This window comes from Hyposmocoma kahamanoa, unplaced genomic scaffold, assembly GCF_003589595.1.
Source record: "Hyposmocoma kahamanoa isolate Upper Pololo Valley unplaced genomic scaffold, ASM358959v1 101, whole genome shotgun sequence".
NCBI lineage: Eukaryota > Metazoa > Arthropoda > Insecta > Lepidoptera > Cosmopterigidae > Hyposmocoma > Hyposmocoma kahamanoa.
Window position 1 is genome coordinate 3,080,628 of NW_020653333.1, and position 19,708 is coordinate 3,100,335.

General features: G+C 37.8%; 1 protein-coding gene across 1 annotated transcript; it reads right to left on the reverse strand.

The window, feature by feature from the left end:
* Positions 1 to 218: 218 nt before the first annotated feature.
* On the reverse strand, positions 219 to 18,488 carry LOC113231089 (SH3 domain-binding protein 5-like). The gene is made up of 9 exons (XM_026465263.1): positions 18,350 to 18,488; positions 13,654 to 13,845; positions 10,730 to 10,918; positions 9,283 to 9,404; positions 3,529 to 3,722; positions 2,876 to 3,075; positions 2,348 to 2,567; positions 1,760 to 1,910; positions 219 to 1,098 (listed from the first exon to the last, which is right to left on the reverse strand). The coding sequence occupies exons 1-9, from the start codon at positions 18,398 to 18,400 to the stop codon at positions 969 to 971; spliced, it is 1,449 nt and encodes a 482-aa protein (XP_026321048.1). The 5' UTR covers positions 18,401 to 18,488; the 3' UTR covers positions 219 to 968.
* Between the last annotated feature and the right edge of the window lie 1,220 nt (positions 18,489 to 19,708).

Below are 19,708 nucleotides of genomic sequence, written 5' to 3' on the forward strand. Positions count from 1 at the left end.
CATAAATAAAAAAAAAATTATCATTACTTACATAAGCATTATTATAATCACAATATATAACAACACTATACATACACATACATAAATAAATATAAAAAAATGTTTATTGCAAATTTTTGTACAGGGTTTTTTTCGGATTTTATCGCTGTGACACCTGTGACATCTATTTGTTACTTGAAAGTGTAGTCACACGTTTGGATGCAGTTGACGAACCTGCCATTACAGTGGCAATGCAGCTCAAAGGGAGCCCGTGTAACTACACACTTTAGAATTGGTTAGCGGTGATCGGAATAATATATATTAATTCTGGATTTTCAGAGGGAGATATTATTCACTCGATTACTTGAAGTTTAAGTAAATGCTTTTTTGATCTCTGTTGATTAGTTACTACGCCACCTTGACATTATGACAATATGGTCTTTTGATGTCAAAATTCGGGGTGTGACACAAATAAATGTTCTTTAAGCTTCCGCAATATTTGTTGCGGAACCCGAATCTATTTTCGATTCTGCTCCAATGGCAAACAAGAATGGTAAAGTTTTCATGAAATTTGCTTTTATGAAATTATTAATGTTACATTTTTCACATCGTATTTTTAGTTATATCAACTAATGTCCTTAAAACGTACGTGACTTGTGTCATCAAGATTTACGTCTTCGGTATAACAATTTGTGACAAAAATATCGTTCATGTGACAAATGCTCTAATCAATGACAAGTATACTGCTTGTTTATCGTAATTACTCTTTACTTCCTTCGCATGTCTTTATACGACGTGACTCATTCCGAGCGACATGCATGTCCTTCTACAACGCACTCGAAGTGACGTAACCAGTACGTTACATACGTCGTACTGACGTTGCAAAACCTTACGCAGGCGCTGGCTGGTGCACTACTCCTGCGATTGTCTACAAATAACGTGATATATCGTCGGTCCTAAGAGGAGTTTCATCGGTTGACATGGGTACCTCAGAATCTGGCTTCGGGCGACTGCGCAGGCGCAGGCTGGCGCGCTACACCTGCGAGTCGCTCGCAGACTGCTTCGAGTTGCGCGTCCAGCATTAGAGAGGCTATTTGCTCGTCCGTTAACATTTCCATGCTGAAAAATTTTAAAGGCGTCAAGCAGATGTTAGAGTTTTATATGTTCTAAAGAATCTAAACTGTAAGTAATACTCGACTAAATTCAAAAACAATGTCCAGTATAAATCTTCATTCACATCATGCGTCTTACATTTGGTGGAGTATTACTTATTTGTTGGGGACGGATGTCGGACGGAGAACGGGAGTACAGAGTCAGTTGATAATACAAATCAACCTCATTGTAACGCAATTAAAGTGCACTTTAGATTGAAACTGATATTCGCCTGAAAAACAATTGAAAGTGCCCCTTAGAGCGGTTACACACGGCGTCGATGCGGCAGCGATGCAAACGCGATGCAGTCGTTAATCGTCTACCTTTACATACGCGTTCGATTTTAAGCAGCGATGCAATCGCGATGCAGACGCGATGCACGTTTTAAATTAATGAACTAATTTACTTATTTAACGTATTTATTAATTTCACTTTTAAATTTACAATTAACAAAACAAAATAATGTGCATAAACCTATACAGACTTCGTATATAATTATCAACATAAGCGACTGTATTGATGCAGTCGCGCGTTTCGCATCGCTGCTAAAAGCATTGAGATTCCGATTTTCACAACGCTTAAATAATTTTGTTTTCTGAATGAATCAGTCCTGACCAGCCGGACGTACCTGGCGAGGCTGTCGGTGTCGGAGTAGCGCTCGTCCGAGGCGGAGGAGCCCTCGCCGGCGGGCGAGCGCCGCAGGGCGCGGGGGGAGTGCGCGCGCCGCGGCGTGCGGGGGGCCGACTCCGAACCGCGCCGCTCGCCGAACAGGGACAAACCTCCAAATCAATTTAACACTGCATTTACCTTCACGCGACGCAATAATTCACGTGAAAGATGTATCATTAATTTTTTTTTTAAATGTACACCTGTACAAATGTGTATATTATATAAAAATGTCTCTTTTCCGCCAACAAAGCGAAATCCCTAAATAAGTCTCCAGAGGCTATAACTATTCTCGTATTTCAGTTAGAATAGCATGCACGATTTTCAATTTTAAGTAAAGGTGCACTACAAGGTGACAATCTAAGCTTTTTAGCAATTGGATTCCCTTTCAAAACTTCCATCTTCAGCCTAGCTCTTTTCAGTTTGTAATATGTATTGATTAAATGTGGGTTGTTAACAACTTTAAGTCCCTTTGCCGCCTAAGACATTCCAATTACTAAAACAAAACTTTTGACTAGTCGACACAATAGCACCCTTGTCAGAAGCTTACCTTGAAACATTTCCTTCATCTTTTCCCCAGTATCATGTAACAAGGCATCTAAGCTCTGTCTTCGGCCCTTTTCCAGCTCGGCTCTGAGCGCAGCGTTGCGATCCACCGTTCTGATGATACGACGAGGGCTGGCTGCGGACACCTTCGACTCCATTGGGCTTGTTGGTGATAGTTTTTCGGGGGTAGAGCGCGGCCGCAGGGAACACTTTTCGAAGCTTACCTGTGATTTATGAATGAAATGTAGCATTAACAATGTTAAGAACTACACTGAGAAAATTAATAAGAAACCACAAGTAAGCAAAACCAAATATAATATGGTCGGAATGTGGATCTTTATTATACGAAGAGTAGTCATATCTTTTAATTAGAAAATCATAACGGCTGGGGGTCACAGCCATTCGTACATGGATTTGGGAACAAAGTGTTCCACAAGGCTGCATGCTAGGTCCATATACTTATTTTCTTCATGAAGTGTTCTACAAGGTAGTATACTAGAACCCTAATTTCTTAATATGTATAAATACTTACTTCTTCAGGGCTAGAGTATTCCAAGTCGATCTCCGTCCATGTATCCGCGTCAGTGAGCCGCTGTGGCCTTTGCGCGTCGGCCGTTCGTCGCAACCACTCCCGGACACTATCGTCTGCGCTGTGAGAACACAGTTCCTCAAGTTTGTCGCTAGTCGTCGTGTTTGTATCGCTCGTATCTGTTACTGTTGATTGATCTATATCTAGGGAACAGAGAGAAAAATATTGCTATTTAGTATTATGGATTGTGCTTACTTATAATGAGTAGCAACAGTGGTTTAATCGGTAAAACTAAGCCGGTAAGGTAATCAATACCACCGAATTAAGAATTGTAGCATCGTTGGAAATAAAATCGTTAGCAATTATTCTGCGATAGTCCGTAAAATCAGGAATGATTAAAAATTCACTAAAAATTATTTATCAAACACACACACTCTACTACTCAAATGCCACTCGCGAATCGCTGTCTGAATCGGTAAGGTTTGTTCCAATTACAGCCAGTGCCAACGATGGTACAACTGATAATGATTTGTCTCTCTAATATCGTTACATATCCAAGACCTACATTTATTTTCCAATAACTTCTATTTTTCAAACCTCCTCGCAATCTTTGCTTGAATCGTCTGACGTGGAGCCTATGATATAGATAAACTTACCTCCATTATTAATATGTTTCTCAGACATTCTCCTCGATCGATGTCGATGGATTTCGTCTGAAATCCGCTCGAGATTCCGTAACGCGGATGAATACTGTTGCTTCGCTTCGCATACTTGCTCTTCCAATGTCTGTATCCGAGCTTTTTGGGCTTCGAGTGCTGTGTTTATACGGGCTTTCTCTTCAAAGTACGGTCTGGAAGGCAATGTACGAGAACAGTGTATCAATAGATTGTTAGTCTATGAGGTATTGTCGATAGTAACCAAAGAGAGAAAGAGAAGAAAAAGAGAGAAAATCCATTATATGTCCTACTCCTGCCACGGGTCGCCTCTTTAAGGTTTTGGCTACAGTCCGCCATGTTGGCCCAATGCGGGTTCGACGCGAAGGTTTCATCACGATATTTCTCTTTAACTTCCTCCGTGGCCGAACTACCACTACGATTACTATGCTGGACTACCACGCAGAGGTCCCAGATTCGATTCCCGGGAGAAACATTTGTATGGACTACATTTATTTGTCTTGTGAGTTTGGGTGCAATTACAAAAATAAGATCAGCACTTAATCTAAGTAACAACTGTCCCGAATTGGAAGCACACTTCACACAATTTGTTTTCACAAAACTTTTACACAATTGGAAGCAGATTCTGGCACAAGTATTATCATACATAAAAGAAGTTCACCAGCAATAAACTGCCTGCGTGGCTGAACGGCTACCATGCTGGTCTGCCACGCAGAGGTCCCGGGTTCGATTCCCAGGCCGGGAGAAAAATTTGTATGAACCTAGATTTATTCCTCTCCCGAGTTTGGGTGTCTTTAGTGGTTTCTATGTGTGTCCATGGCACCCGCAATACAGGGTGTCCCTAGTGCGGGGGTATTAGTGTTTGCGTTATTTATTTATTTATTTCCCTTTACCATTAGCAAGAGGTTGCTACAGGGGCTCAAACCGTCGACCTCCTTGTATTGGAGAAAAGAGCCTCGACGACATGCCCCCGTAAGACTTGCCATTCACATTTCCTGTGCGCCTATCAACACCCTGGGCAACACTCAGGGACAACCTTACGTCGATTGGCAAATTCTTTCACAACGGTGGCAAACATGCCCCACAAAGCCCACCATAAAAGCTAAAGTAGTAGGGAGTATCACATAAAATAGATTAAACTGGGACGCAGATAAATCGACATCCGAATAGATGTCGTTGTTATATTAAAAACAGGCAAGTATTACTATTCATGCATGCAGGTAATAATACTATTTAGTAAAAGCAGACAAGTCAATTTTGAACCCTGAAATGGTTGCGCTAGTCTAATTTAATTATAAAGATTATTTACCACGTGATAGGGTGCATGAAATACTGGCAGTCTTCCCTATTTGCACAGCTATGTAAATACATTGAGCAAGGTAGCTGCCCGCCCTTCTTGATCTCTAGTTTGCTTTTAAATAGTAATTTTATTATTATAGGAATGAAACTATTTTTCCGGATTTAAATCGCGTATATTTGTTTTTTCAAACAAACCGACGTTTCGGGCCCTTTACAGGTCCCAATTTTATTATTAATCAAAATTTTTTCTTCCATAACTTAGACGATTCAAATATAACTTGTCAGACGAGTGGTTAAAAACTTTGTAAAATAAATTAAAATGTACCAAGAGTGAGAAAGGACGTTCAGCTGGCTGCGTGAGGCCTGTGAAAGGAAATGCAAGGGCATACTAATCAAGCAGAAAAATGCACAATACAAACTACAGAGTATGTAAGTAAATACATATTGTCTTTCTCCTGTCTAACTGTTGTCACTAGCATAGTATAATAATACAAGTAGTGTAACTGTATACAAAAATCAGAGCGCTGTCTTTGTGTGCGCGCCGTGTAAGGACGCACACATTCGCGTTTTCTCGCGTGCATTCGCGTTTTCTCGCGTGCATTCGCGTTTTCTCGCGTGCATTCGCGTTATCTCGCGTGCATTCGTGTTATCTCGCTTGCACCCGCGTTGCACAGCGTAGGTCGTCACACGCGCCATTCGTCTATAGAATGAAAGAGTTCGCTCGGTGGTGAAAAATAGTATTTTATGCAATCGTTGCAAACACGGTACTCCGCAAAGCTCCGCTCCGTGTTGAGTGGCCTAAATAATAGATACGAGGTTTTAAAACCTAATTATGTAATGATTGCATACAATATTTTACGAGTAAATAAAATAATGAAACACAAGCATTATTTAATGTATATTTTGCTAACAATCCATGACAACAAACGCAATTTTTTAAAATAAGCTTTCACCCATTTATTTGGGTAGGCAAATGTTCCATACAGCCTCTTCGTATATTTAGACGAAAGCCAAACAAACGTTACATAACAAAAATCCAAAGAAATACAGATTTTAGCCAATAATTTTTTAAATAAAGGTTTATGGCCTAGTTGCAAGATCTTTAGGCCAATTTAACTAATCAGGAGGCAGTAGAGTGTTTGAGTAGCGTCATGTTTGATATTTTAATTAGCAAAAATACGACGTTCCTTTTTTTAAACTCATTATAGTTTCATTATGTTTCTATAAATATGGCCGCCACAAAGAGGATAGGCAATTTGAGTTTATTTTCAATCAACTTGTTATTGAATATCCTCAGAAATATCTTGTTGAAATTATACCGTATGCAGAGCGACGTAACTGTTACGTAAACTGTCACTCATCCCGCACCCCGCAGCTACCTAAGGAACCGACTCAGTTAAGCGATAGGCCTGTACGATAATCGAGATACAAATCCGCGATGCCGGTATAAAAATATTAATAATATATGTACGAGTGGCGGCTGCCAAAGTAAGAAATAAAAGATGAAAATGGCTCCTTTTTTTCAGTAGGAAATGTACGTAGAAATAGAAAATGCGCTTATTATATTTGTTAGAAACGGACAGTCTCTGTTAAAAATGTTGTTGTTCATTTGTAAACACTTTGCTTTTTTCTTCCGCCATTTTATCCATTCAAAGCGAAACGTAATAAAGAAAAGAGTGTCACTAATTTTAAAAAAAGAATAAATAACGAATGCGTCATAAATAGTGGACTGTGTTATTTTTGAATTGAAAATAGTCAATAGAAATTACTCTTCTGCCGCTTCTGGTAAGTACTGCATTTGATAAAAGTTATTAGAGTATTGTGATGAATATCTTTATTTGTTCAAATTATGTTTTGCAACCTGTAGGTACAATTAAAATAATAATGTGACAACCCTACGCTCTGAGTAACATGTAGGCCGCGCGCCGAACAGGCGGGAGTTGCATACTATTGTTATACTATATACCAGCGTCATGTTCAGTTTAACACTTCACTTTTTGAGCAGTAACTCGTGTCAAAGTCGTTCAAGCAATTACTTATATTCATGTTTAAACAAGGGAGACGTACGGCGATTGATAAGGCATCTTCGCTTTTAAAAAGCTAAGTAAGATAATAAGTCTTATTCAAATGTTGATATTAAAATGAAACAGTTTGAAGGGAGAAAGACGATATGAAGGATTCAGAGACAAAATGGGTCACATTTTTGGTAAAAGTTTATCTTTTTGTTTTTGCCATGTAAAAAAATGCAGTGGATAACTGACATTTTACCGAAGCAGAAAATAAAAAATTAACGATAACGGTCACTCTCCGCCCCTCACTGGCTTTAGATACTGCGCCCCGCATATAATATTGACAGTCATATTGACGGAACGGCAACAAGGCTGTCAGTTATCATGGCACCATTAGATTAATTTTAGAATCCTACTTCGACATCTTAGGTCAGTAGTTTGTCCTACGATGCAGTAAAACCATTTCCGGAAATCCGGAATTCGAAAAAATAATTAAGTAATATCTGGTGATTTTAACAACTCTATGTCGCTCCTTGCTATGTATATACACGTATCTATATATCTTGAACACCTTTTTCCGACCTATGGTTATTAATAATAATGTGTCCAATGTGTCCAATGATAACCAACCCAATTGCCTGATCTCAAACTAGAGAATCCCTTGGAGTAAATGAGTAACGGAATTCACTCCGGGGCACTATCCAGAACACCCAGAGAAGAACCAATTTAGAAAAGTACATTTCCTAAATTAGTGTGAGCAATGAGACTTATGAGTGTGAGATCACAGTTGACCCGATGGTGTGTGGTCACATTTATATATTTTGAAGGACACACAACTAAATTTTTGTAGTTTTATCTCTCTAGGGAAAGGCAAAGGAGACTGAGTCCATACAACCATACAACAAGTTTCAAATAGAGCAGCACGAAACTTAACCAGATGCTTTTTTTTACTTATTTATTTAGATGATTATATATTTACATGATTAAATTTATATTTAAATTATACCAACACAATTATGGTGTTAAAACAAATTACAGACTAATTTCAGCTTGTATTGTAAAATGTGACCAATTTTTCTCAAAACTTATTCATAAGTACGAATGCCTTATATAAGGCATTCTTAAAACAAATTTAAAGATTATTCTTCAAATGTGCAATGTGAATTTTATTTATGTAATGTTAATTAATTCAGTCATAAAACTGTATGTCTAATCGACACTAGTGTACAGGCCGTATTAACAAACTGATTTGAAAATGAAACTATTGACTGACGTCAGTCGTGACCCTGGGACCTGTAAAGCGCCCGAAACGATGGTTTGTTTGAAAAATAATAGAAATATAGGTGTACAGAAATAGTTTCATTTCCAATGTCTAGCAATCTCGAAAACGTAAGAAGTCAATATCATTTGAAAATGTTAACAGACCGATCTTAAGATTTTGAATTAGTTAATAAACAAATAATTATTAATGCAAAGATCGAATACTTAGAAAAAATCCTTCGATCGGGCTGAATTCGAACCAACGTCTAACAGCAAACCATGCCAGACGCAATGCCAACTAAGCAACGGAACGAACTAGCGGACCTTACGAATTCTTCTATGTGCTAGTTGCAATCTTCGTGTTAGGCTTTTAATGACTTTTTATCATCGCGCCATCTGTGAGAAATCTATGTAAGCTTTTCTTCACTCAACCAGATACCTTTAAAGCTACCAGCAACTGACTAGAGATGTCGCCATAATAACCGTAGGTTTTTTAAGTTTATTGTATGTCACGATGTTTGGCCACCGTGATAGTCAATTATTTTTTTGTGAAATAAATAAATACCGATAAATTGTCGTTACGGTGTAGTAGGAACAGCTAGACACGACAGTCGTTCAAAGATAAAATAAACGTCCACGACACAGTCCCGACAAATAGTCTCCGACAACTGCCTCCGTGGCCGAACGGTTACCGGACTGCCACGCAGAGTTCCCAGGTGCGATTCCCAGGCCGGGAGAAATATTTGTATGGCCTACATTTATTTCTCTCGTTAGTTGGGGTGTAATTTGTGGTTGTCTATTTGAGTGTCCAAGGCACCCGCGACCCAGTATTTCCCTAGTTCGGGTCTATGTTGAGTGAGTGCGTTATTATTATTATAGTCGTGTTATGGGAACAGGCTAGACGCGATAATCGTTCAACGACAAATAAACAAATAAAACGCTACGACATAATAGGAACGCGCCCTTACGAAGTTTTCTGTGCGCTTTTTGGTAAAAAAAAAATATTACAGTAGTAAAATATCGTCATATTCAATAAACTTATTATTACAATATACAGTTGAGGTTTAATTCACTAACACGGCCCAAAGATGGAAAACTACTACTTTTTACAGGTTATAATAATTTCAGCACTACTAGCATAGCATTTTTGAAAAAGAAACTGACTTACCTGGACTTGGCGATATGCCTTTTCAGGCCGCTCTGTAGTTGTTGCACTAGTGCCGAGGCGGCGCGGTGGGCCGCCGCCTTCGTTCTTTGTGTCACCGCTGTGTGGGCACGGTCTGCCTCCGCCTATCAAATCGAATCTCAATCCAATAAATACGTAATATTAAATTATAACGAAAATAAATACATTTGAAATAATTATAATAAATTGTAGTGGTTTACTGTTCCGCCGAGATAGCATGTTACTCCATTTCTCAATACCTAATAAGGTACTCTGGGCAAATAAAGCCCCGTGATAAGGCCTGGGACCTAAAAGTATATTTAAATTAATTTCAACAGCGTGATACGCAGTGTGTACGTTTAGAACGGACCAATCGGAACGCATTAACGCGGCTACGACTCAAATACGCCGCCATATTGTCAGACCAGACACGCTCTTCGTCGCGATCAATAGTTCACGCTCGCCACAGTAATTTTCAAGGGCAAGAAAACGGTTACACTTGACTTTAATCGTGATTTCTCCTTACTTACTATTTTGTAATGTTAATAAAACATTTAACTTTAATATTCTTTTTCTAATTATTCTTGTTTTATTTGCAAAAACATCAAATCGTATATATTATAAGGCCCGTGTCGTTTAATAAGGCTCGACAAAAAAAAAAAAGTTGGGCCAAGGCCCGACAAAAAAAAAGTTGGGCCTTATTAGTCGTTATGGGCCTCATTATCACACAAAGTTAAAATGAAAATATATTGGAAAAAATGGCAAACCAATGAAGTAATGGTTTTAGTCACAGACATTCAAATTCTTTTAGTGCGTACAAAGTTCCTTAGGTGCACAATTAATTTAAAAAAAATTAAATTAAATTAAAAAAAAAATTAAATTCAGTTTAGGACAATGTTTAAATCGATTAATTTGTTTGTTTGTGAATTAACATTACGATTAAAACTTCATTGTAAATAAAATCGGTTGTTATAACAAAACGAAGCGGTAATACATTGGGACATCACTAATTAATTAGTAGTTGAGCTGTCAAAAGTTCGCCTGGTGGTAAGCGACACGCCTGTTCCTACCAGTTGCAGTGCCACTCAGAGCTTTAAACCAGATCTCCAGAGATTCGGATCTTTGTCTGAAGGGCACTGCCGCTGCGCCCGACACCCAGAGACATAAATTGGCAAGTTCCATGTGCCTGTGATGTCACCAGCACCCTTACCCTTCGAAACCGGAACGCAATAATGCTCATATTACTGCTTGGCGGCAGAAATAGGTAATGTGGCAGTACTTCCCTGGACGAACTCTTTCACAAGGAGCTCTAACGCTGCGCTGTCTGCACTGAGCAGTCACCTTGAGTTATAAGTTCATGGTAATGATAAGGCGGGCAGATAAGTTGAAACTGCTTATGTCACATAAAGAAAAGCTATTGTAGCATAAGGACACTTATTTTCGTGGTTACCTGGTTAACCCTCTGTGTAGCATGATTGAGCATCTCTTGCCAGGCAGGATCCAGGGTAAGACCTCCCTCCGACCCCTCGGCCAATCTGGCGAGTCCCTGCTCCGCAAGGTACACCATCTCCCTGGCAGCTGCATGCGCGCTGTTCGCTTTGTCGTAGGCAAGTGTTGCTTTTTGTAGTTCTGATGACGTCTGTGAAATGTTAAGTTTTTTTAGGTGGTCTAAACGCCTGAATACGCCATGCGGATAGCTCTATAAAAAAAAATTAAAGAAAAACTCACAATTATTAATGCAAAGATTGAACACAAAGAAAAATCGACCCGGCACGACTCGAAACTACGACCACGGGATTCCGTCCCTTACTGTTTACCAAATGAGCTACAGGTCGAGTCACAACAAGTCGGCGAAAATTCTTCTATGTGTCTGTTATACATCTTGGTATTGAGTTTTTTCGGTTTTCGACGCAATAAACGACATCAGTTACTAGTGCAGTTTAGACAACAAAACTAGTGGAATAATTTCACAAAAAAATATACAAATATCACGGTGTAAAGAAAGTCTTCACAATTATCAAAGACTACATTTAAGCAAAAACTACACTCGTGGATATAATTTTAGAGGACATGGTTCTCAAACTTTTTGGCTTACCACCCACTTAGGTAAAATAAAACAATTTCAACGCCTACCGCCACAAAAAATAATTGAAAACACGTATTTTTATATTAATACAAAAAATTAGAAGGAAAAAGAATTATATGCATGTGTAGTTTACATAGATAATATAGGTTTTTTTTCAAGTTCGGTAGCATCCTCAACACTAAACAAAGGTTGAATTACGATAACAATGTTCATATGAGACACAACGGACCACAATAGAAAGTTTAATATGAAAAAAGAATGACTTCGATTATCGTTTGATTTCGACTAAGCATTCTGCGGACTTTCAATATGGCCACTGTAAACACATAACGATTTCCCGCGAAAAAATATCAGAATACAAAACTATTGAAAAAAAATTACAATCTAAGATTTGGCATGCCTTAGCCAGTCCCCAACGACGAAAAATTTTACTACTTTTTTATTTTTATTTTTTTTTTATTTTTATTGTGACTCGGCAAAATGACTGCACCGCGCCTGATGGAAAGTGCGAATACAGTCCAGAGATGAGAGTAACGGATGGAAAACACAAATATCTTCACTCCGTCACTATCATTTTGCCGGTCTGGCCAAATGCTTCTACACACTACGTTTGAAGGACCCGATGTTATAGAGGGGAGGGAATACATGCGCCGGGAGTTGGTTCCACAATTTGATGGTTCGGCATAAAAACGAATTGCCAAACTTTTTAGTGCGGGACGGTATTGAACTGACCGTCCATCTGTGGCAACGCAGTCCGGCACGGGTGGTCCGCTGATGGAAAGGAGAGGAAGGGATAAGGTTGAATAACTCTTCAGAGCACTCACCGTGGTACAGGCGATAGAATACGCTAAGAGACGCTATATCTCTGCGAAGCTGTAACGACTCCGCATGCTCAGTTACATGAGGATCGTTGACAACACGGAAGGCGTAGCGTTGCAGTCCATCTAGGGCATCGAGCAAGTACTTGGCAGAGCCGTCCCAAAGGTGCGAACAGTACTCCATGCTGCTTCGGACCTGAGCTTTATACAACAGGTATCGCAGCTCTGGAGTAAAAAATCGGTGCACCTTGTTCAGGATGCCAAGCTTGCGCGACGCGGTACAGATGACTCTCTCGATATAATCTTTGTTGCTCATGTCCTTCCGGATGCTCATCCCCAGCAGGCTGAGCTTGTACTTAACCTTCTGGGGCCTTACCATGAACTCTTATTACAGTTCAGTATAGGTTCGTAACCACAAAAAAGCGGAATGGTGATATAACACTTCATGTAGCGCTGTCTCGCGATTTATTTTAGGTCCTAAAGTGAATCGTAATAAGAGTTCATGGTAAGGCCCGTGGTATATGTGGCCAGTCATATGAACGCATTATCATAATTCAACCTTTTTTTTTAGTGGTCCATGAGTATATACAGGGTGTACCACAGGTATGGATTAAGGAGGGAAAGTACTTTAAGTATTGTAGATAGGATATTTAGCTTTGTGGTGACATTATTTTATTTTTAAAAGTAAATAATATACAGTATTAATAATAGACATTGGGTGCACGGAAAGAGCCTCCACGCGGCGCCACCGGTAACGGCTAGCCACGGTAACGTGGTGCCTAGATTGGTTAACCGTTCCAACACGATGCTTCAACCGCCTAAAGAGACATAATTTTATCATCGACTTCAAAAAAAGGAGCAGATTCTCACTTGGACTGTATTTTTTGTATGATGTTACGCGATTACCATTTGTATTATTACTATTTGTGAACCGATTTCTATCATTTTTTTTTTTTGGCTTTTGAAATTTGAGGGAATTTAAAAAGGGGAAAATAATATTATCTCATATGTTGAAAACTAGGTGATGAATCCGGTTTCGCGCACTTTCCGGTAACCGATTTCAATAAAACTTGGCAAATAGATGTAATTCCACGAACTTTTGAGGTCTTTTTTGTTTATAAAAAAAAGTTACAAGTAAATAAATACTGTATTTATACGCTTTTAAAAAATGGGAAATAGACCAAATGTGAATAAAAACACTTGTATTTTTATTATGCCGATGGAAAGCGTCTATTATAAAGATCTATTCTTTACAAATAATCTATTATCTTATTTTAAGGAACACAATTCTATTACACAATTTCTTCAAAAAGGAAACAAACTTGAAACTGCCAATGTACCTATTCAAATTGCTAATTCGCCTTCTACCTAACTCACAGAGATGATCCATTTAAATGCTTTTACATTGCATGGCCATAATTAAAAAACTCCCTGTATAAAACCTTAAAATTAGAGGTCGAAGGTACTCACAATGTTAGCTCGAAATCTAGCCTCATAATACGGTCTAGCCTTGTGCACACTATTTCCCAACTTCTTTGTGAGCTGCTGAATCCGTAAATGACCTTCAGCCAGGAGTCGTCTGAACGCAAGACGAGCCTCGTCTAATTCAACTTCAAGCCGGTTGATCTCATCTGTTGCCGAGTTCAGACGTTCCAATTCTATCTGTAAACAAAAGTGAACCAGTTTTATTAACAAAACTACTACTTTTGACACAGTTTAAATGTACACAACACATATACACCCTACTGCTGTGACCATAGTTTACAATGTCACCCCAGTGTAGGGTTGGGAACTTCATATTTATTTCAAGAAATATAAACATTGAGATAAAAGAAACAGATTTTTATTATATTAATAAGCGTATATGGATTTCCATATACATTACGCCCCAAGGAGAGAAGAGTTATACCGCCATTTAAACCAAGTTGTTAGGCGACTGCTTGCCCGCCCAAGGCGGCAAACAAGTGAGTCGTTTGACAACGGTATGTATGTACAAGTTCATTTGAACCTATACCGGCGGCAGCGCGTCAGTCGCGCGTTTTCAATGTGGGAAGGTTTATATGAACTCAAGGTTTATATAAAAATTCCCGCGCCCGGAACGCTCCCGCGGCCGCCTCTGTGTGGCCAGAGCATATTCAAATTCAAATTCAAATTCAAAATTTTTATTTCGGACATAGTCCATATCATGTTAGTAACAAACAGCTTATAGCCTATGTTAGTAAGACAAATTATTAAAACTGTATCAAAATTCCAAATTGAGAAATTAATTAAAAAAGAATATATGAGTGGAAATTAAATATTAAATTAAATCTAAAATTGAATAATAAAATTACATAAAATTTTCATGTTATCACATTAAATTATACACCAAGCCCCTGGAACCCATGTGAAGCGAGTCCCAGTGTTTCCATAAAGCGCAAGCAGGGTCCTCCCAAATTAGGCGAATAAGGCTGTTGGAACTAACACGCACGCGACGCATCAGGGAGGCAGGAGGCATAAATGCGCCATAAGTGATATCCCTTCGAATCGACAAATGAAATACGCCTTTCCAGCTACCGTATAAGTTTAAACTACTAAAAAAATCGTATTTTGTTTCCATTACGTAATGAATTATGGCTTTCCACAAGAAGCGCACGTAAGAAAGCGTCTCTAATTCATCATGGCGCGTACTTCCACTAAAAAAAATAAAAGGTCATAGTTTTAATTATTATCACTTCTTAAGTTTTTAATGGTTCAAGGGAGTATGCTGTATACGATATTAAGTGTTTGGGGCTCTAAAAAAAGTTAATTTCTCTACTGAAGAAACTTATTGCACCTATATGGAAAGCCTTACACGCCTGGTGATAAGCGACATGCCTATTCATAACAGTTGTTACGTAAATAGTATGATTGCATGCAAGCTAACTTGACTATAATGCCCTCAAACAAATCCTCGGGCCTTTTTTCTTCTCATTACAGCCATGGTCGGTAATGAGTTTTATCTGCAAATTAAAAAATACTCATTACCCACTATGGCTGTAATGGGAAGAAAAAAGGCCCGAGGGTTTTATTTGGGGCATTATAATCAACTTAGCCTGCATGCAACCATAATATTTACGTGCAAGTGTGACGAAATATATTGTATGTTTCACGGGCGGTACGGGAATTACGAACATCGACTCCGAAATAATAATAGTCTCGTTTGTAATTCCTTATTTACTGCCCTTAATATACAATGTACTATGTTTTAAATAACATCCCATTATTTATTTACTAAATAGGCGCTCTACTGTAGGTATACTTATAATTTATTTATTTAAATAATTCATTTCTTCACTAAATCATTTATTCACTAAATATTGAAGTCAATGCCCAACAAAGCTTGTTGAGGTAAGAAACTTGTATCTAATGTTAAACTTGTAAATAAAGTGCTTGAATGAGACCATTTTTGAGATGATGATTGTGACTATTTAAAGCTATTGAGTGGCACTGCAATGTCATGCACCGACGTGTAGCTTACCAGGTGCACGACTTGTTCGTCCCGTCACTTGATAATATAAAAAAAATTGATAATGACCAATTTGAAAAACGAAATTTTCTTAACAGGTTCTAATTTTAAGTGTCTCTCTCATCATGCCTGGTATCAAACTGTACGTGAGTACAGAAAATTCCTAGCTTGAGACCAGGTAATTGGCGTGGTTGTCCTGGTCTGACATGTGATAATTATTATTATCAATAATATATATATATATATATATTTAGATAATGTTTTAACCCAGTTATTTATTAACCGTTATGTTGAATATTACCTCACGTAATCTTGATGATTGTTATGTTAGCAACATCTACAAATGCTTATGACTCATTTCCATAAATACTGTGATGTGAGAATGACTGATGTAGCCTTGTATAGAAGTTAGTACTAACAAGTCCTTGCTGGTAAAATCCAGTTGGTAAAATATTAGATTTTCTGATTGATGTAGAAACTTTTATTAAGGCTTAAGTGCCTCTAAGTACTATCCTTTACTAAATATTATAAAATAATAAACTGTATTAAATGCTTTCATAAAAGTAAAATTTTTGTCAGAAAATTATTTCGAATTTGTGCAATCTATTTTTTTTTTTTAACGCACACACTCAACATAGCCCCGCTCTAGAGAAACCCTGTGTCGCGGGTGCCATGGACACACACATAGACAACCACAAATTACACCCAAACTCACGAGAGAAATAATTGTAGACCATACGACTATTTCTCCCGGCCCGGGAATCGAACCTGGGACCTCTGCGTGGCAGTCCGGCATGGTAACCGTTCGGCCACGGAGGCAGTTTGTAATAGCTTTGTAAAGCAGTCTATAATAATATAATCAATAATATTAGAATTCTGATATTCTTGGAAGAGCTTGGGTGGAATGAGTAGGACGCCGCACCCACCACAGGCATGGTTACCAGCCCATTACACCATACATCAATAATATAATTAAATAAATATAAAATAACAGAAAAGGGCTAAAATATTATAATTATGGGAGTCAGGACATTAAATTGCGTCTTGGTTTCCACATCTGGGTGGTATAAGTTAAGTAAAGACTTAAGTAGGTAATGTTATTTATTTGATGAATCAACAGTATTACAGGCTGATTCGTAATAGCCAATTTAATCAAAAAGAACTTTGTTCTCCCGTTCTCCAGATTTGAACCTTTTGAAGACTTTTTTACTGGGATTGTGGATCGTGGTTGAAAGCCGATATCAAATGTTGCCGAATTACGACGAAGAGTCACGGAAGCTGCACAACAGATAAATTTATGACGACATGCACGATTGGTGAAAAGGCCATTTGTAAGGCATTGCCTTGCAAGTATTGATGCCAGTGGAAACAGTTTGAGTATATGCTGTAGTCTGTAATAAAATTATAATAATTTATACATTACTTTTATTTAAATTCGTACATCTGCCGAGAAATGTGGAATTTTGAGACCATTTGCCTCACTCAATCATGTTTACCATTTTTATTAGTCAGTCTACCTCCGACTACATGGATATGAAACGTATGATTTTTTACTTAGAAAAGGTAACCTTTTTAAATTGGCCTCTGTTTAGAAAAACCAAAATTATTCTTTTTCCAAGAAGCATGATGTAGAAGGTTTTATAAGGTTTCATTTTCATTTTCATTTTAATCTTGATAATATGCGCCAACTTTTGTAAGAAGTTGCCGTGGTAGCCTAGGTACATTTTTTTACAGTATGGGTTGTGAAAGTTACCTTGAAAAAAAATCTGCTAAAAATTTCAAGAAAAAGATTAAATACATTATTTTTTGTGCTGAAACTTTAGCAATTTGGGTGTTTTTTGGCATTGTGTTCATTAGCTGGGCTATTTAGGATACTGTTACAAAAACTAAAACTGCAAAATTAGCAAATTTGTAATTGTAGTACTTAAAAATGGTGTACATTTTCAAAATTTTTCTTTAAAATGCTTGTATCACAAAAAAAATGACTCAGATTTTTTTAAATACTTTCTTTCTGGGTTGTTACAAACTAGGCAACATCCTGTTCTCAGGTTATCATTGAGTTTTGGGACACCCTGTATATATGTCTTTCTTCCCATTACTTTAAATTCAATATCTCCCTTTTTATGCCAATATATTTACACTTTGCATAATAATGCTGTATAAAAATGTCTTAGGTTTACATTGTAGATAACAAATTGTATTTCAGAGATAGGAATCCCTGAATGTAAACTGTTTCTTACTTCTAATAAAATAATCTAAATTTTAAAAATACATATGTGATTTGGACAATATTAGTGTTAATATAGGATTTAAAAAGTACAATTATTAATCACCTATTATCATTTTATCGAGTAGATTATTTCATTTATTTTCACGCAATATAACGCGGTTTCAATATTTTCTGGCAGGATTTATTATTCTATAAAGTTTATTTAGTTTTCTACCATTGCAACGTTAAACAAACCATGTCAGAAAATATCTGATAATTATTAAATGAAATAATACGATTCTCGTAAAAATAATTGTTGACAGAAATCACAATATCGATTCAAAGTGTTTACAACTTATTTTCATCAAACTGGGGGCTTGGCCTTAGACCCTTTAAGGTCAAGCCTCCGTACAGGAAACTTGCTAAGTTCATGTCAGTCATATTCACTAAATAATATTGATTATCTTCACCTGCACTCTAGGATCCAAAGCTTCGGAAGTTTCCGCCCCGCTATCATTCATTGTTCTCTCACAAAACACACATTTTTCCTACACTTACATACAATACATAGCCATTTCTAGGTTTTCTTTACAGTTTTGAACTTTTTACCGGGTCGGAAACATCACAGTATTGAATTTAACTAGCGCCAATTAGAAGAAACCGCAAAGTAAAATTACACATCTCGCCTGCATCATTCTGTGCAAAAAACTGTACCTGACAGCTGGTGAATGAATGGATGTAGGCTTGAATGACTAGTTCGTGAACTTATCCGACACGGATCGCAGAACTTGTTCCTTTGCAAGATCTTATTCTCCTGTCTGTGAAAGAAGAACTGTCTGCGTTGAGGAATCACAGACGCAAGATGATCTTCATAATTTACCTGTTTTAAACTGCTCATAGACGTGAGACGACGGTGCTTACGGGACAAACGGGATCATTAGCAATCTTTCTTTCACTGCTTTTAGTACAAGTTCGAGTGAGATGCACGATTGAACGTTACCAGCCAGCACTCTAAAATGCCCAGGAGACTGCTCTCACACTATCCTGCATATGGCCCACGTTTGGAGTCTCGCAAGACGCATTGCAGGATGGTTTGCTCGCTGCAGATACATTCAAACATAATCCTGCATTACGCGGTGGACGGCTAGACGGACTGCATTGCAGGATAATGAACGCACTTTTACTCAAATATAAAATTTTATTATAGCTAATAAACTGTTTTTTTATATTATCATTCGTGTGTTCTCAAGTTTTGGGACTAAGTAAAAGTTTAAAGAATATTATTTAAGTTATATTTTTAACATTTTCAGATAATGATAAGTAGGCGCTAACCAACTATCAGTAATTATTACTCAAAATTACCGCCTCTAATACAGGAATAGACGTTCTGGCCAATCATGGGTCCCACGAATTTCCCCAGTGGGATTCTGTTCGCTTATTTGATGAGAGCCCGCTTTATAAAATCCAAGTTTAGGTGGGACTATTGGCAGGCCGGGATCTCCAATTTCGCCGACAGAGAATAGTCTCTAAAATGTAACTGATCATTTTTAACCGACTTGAAAAAGGAGGAGTTCCCAATTCGACGGTTTTTTGTGAACCGGCATTACGGCATTTGTGAACCGATTTTAATGATTCTTTTTTGTTTTGGTCGCTGGCAAACTAAGGGATGAACGACTTTTGAGGTCGGTTTTTTAGTACTCTGTAATACTGATTTAGTTTCACCTTAACGCCTTGTTGGTAAAAATGGAGCGGAGTGACACCTTCATTCGAAACCCTCTACCATAGAATCACATTCACAGCATAATGACTACGCGAAACATTTTGTGCTG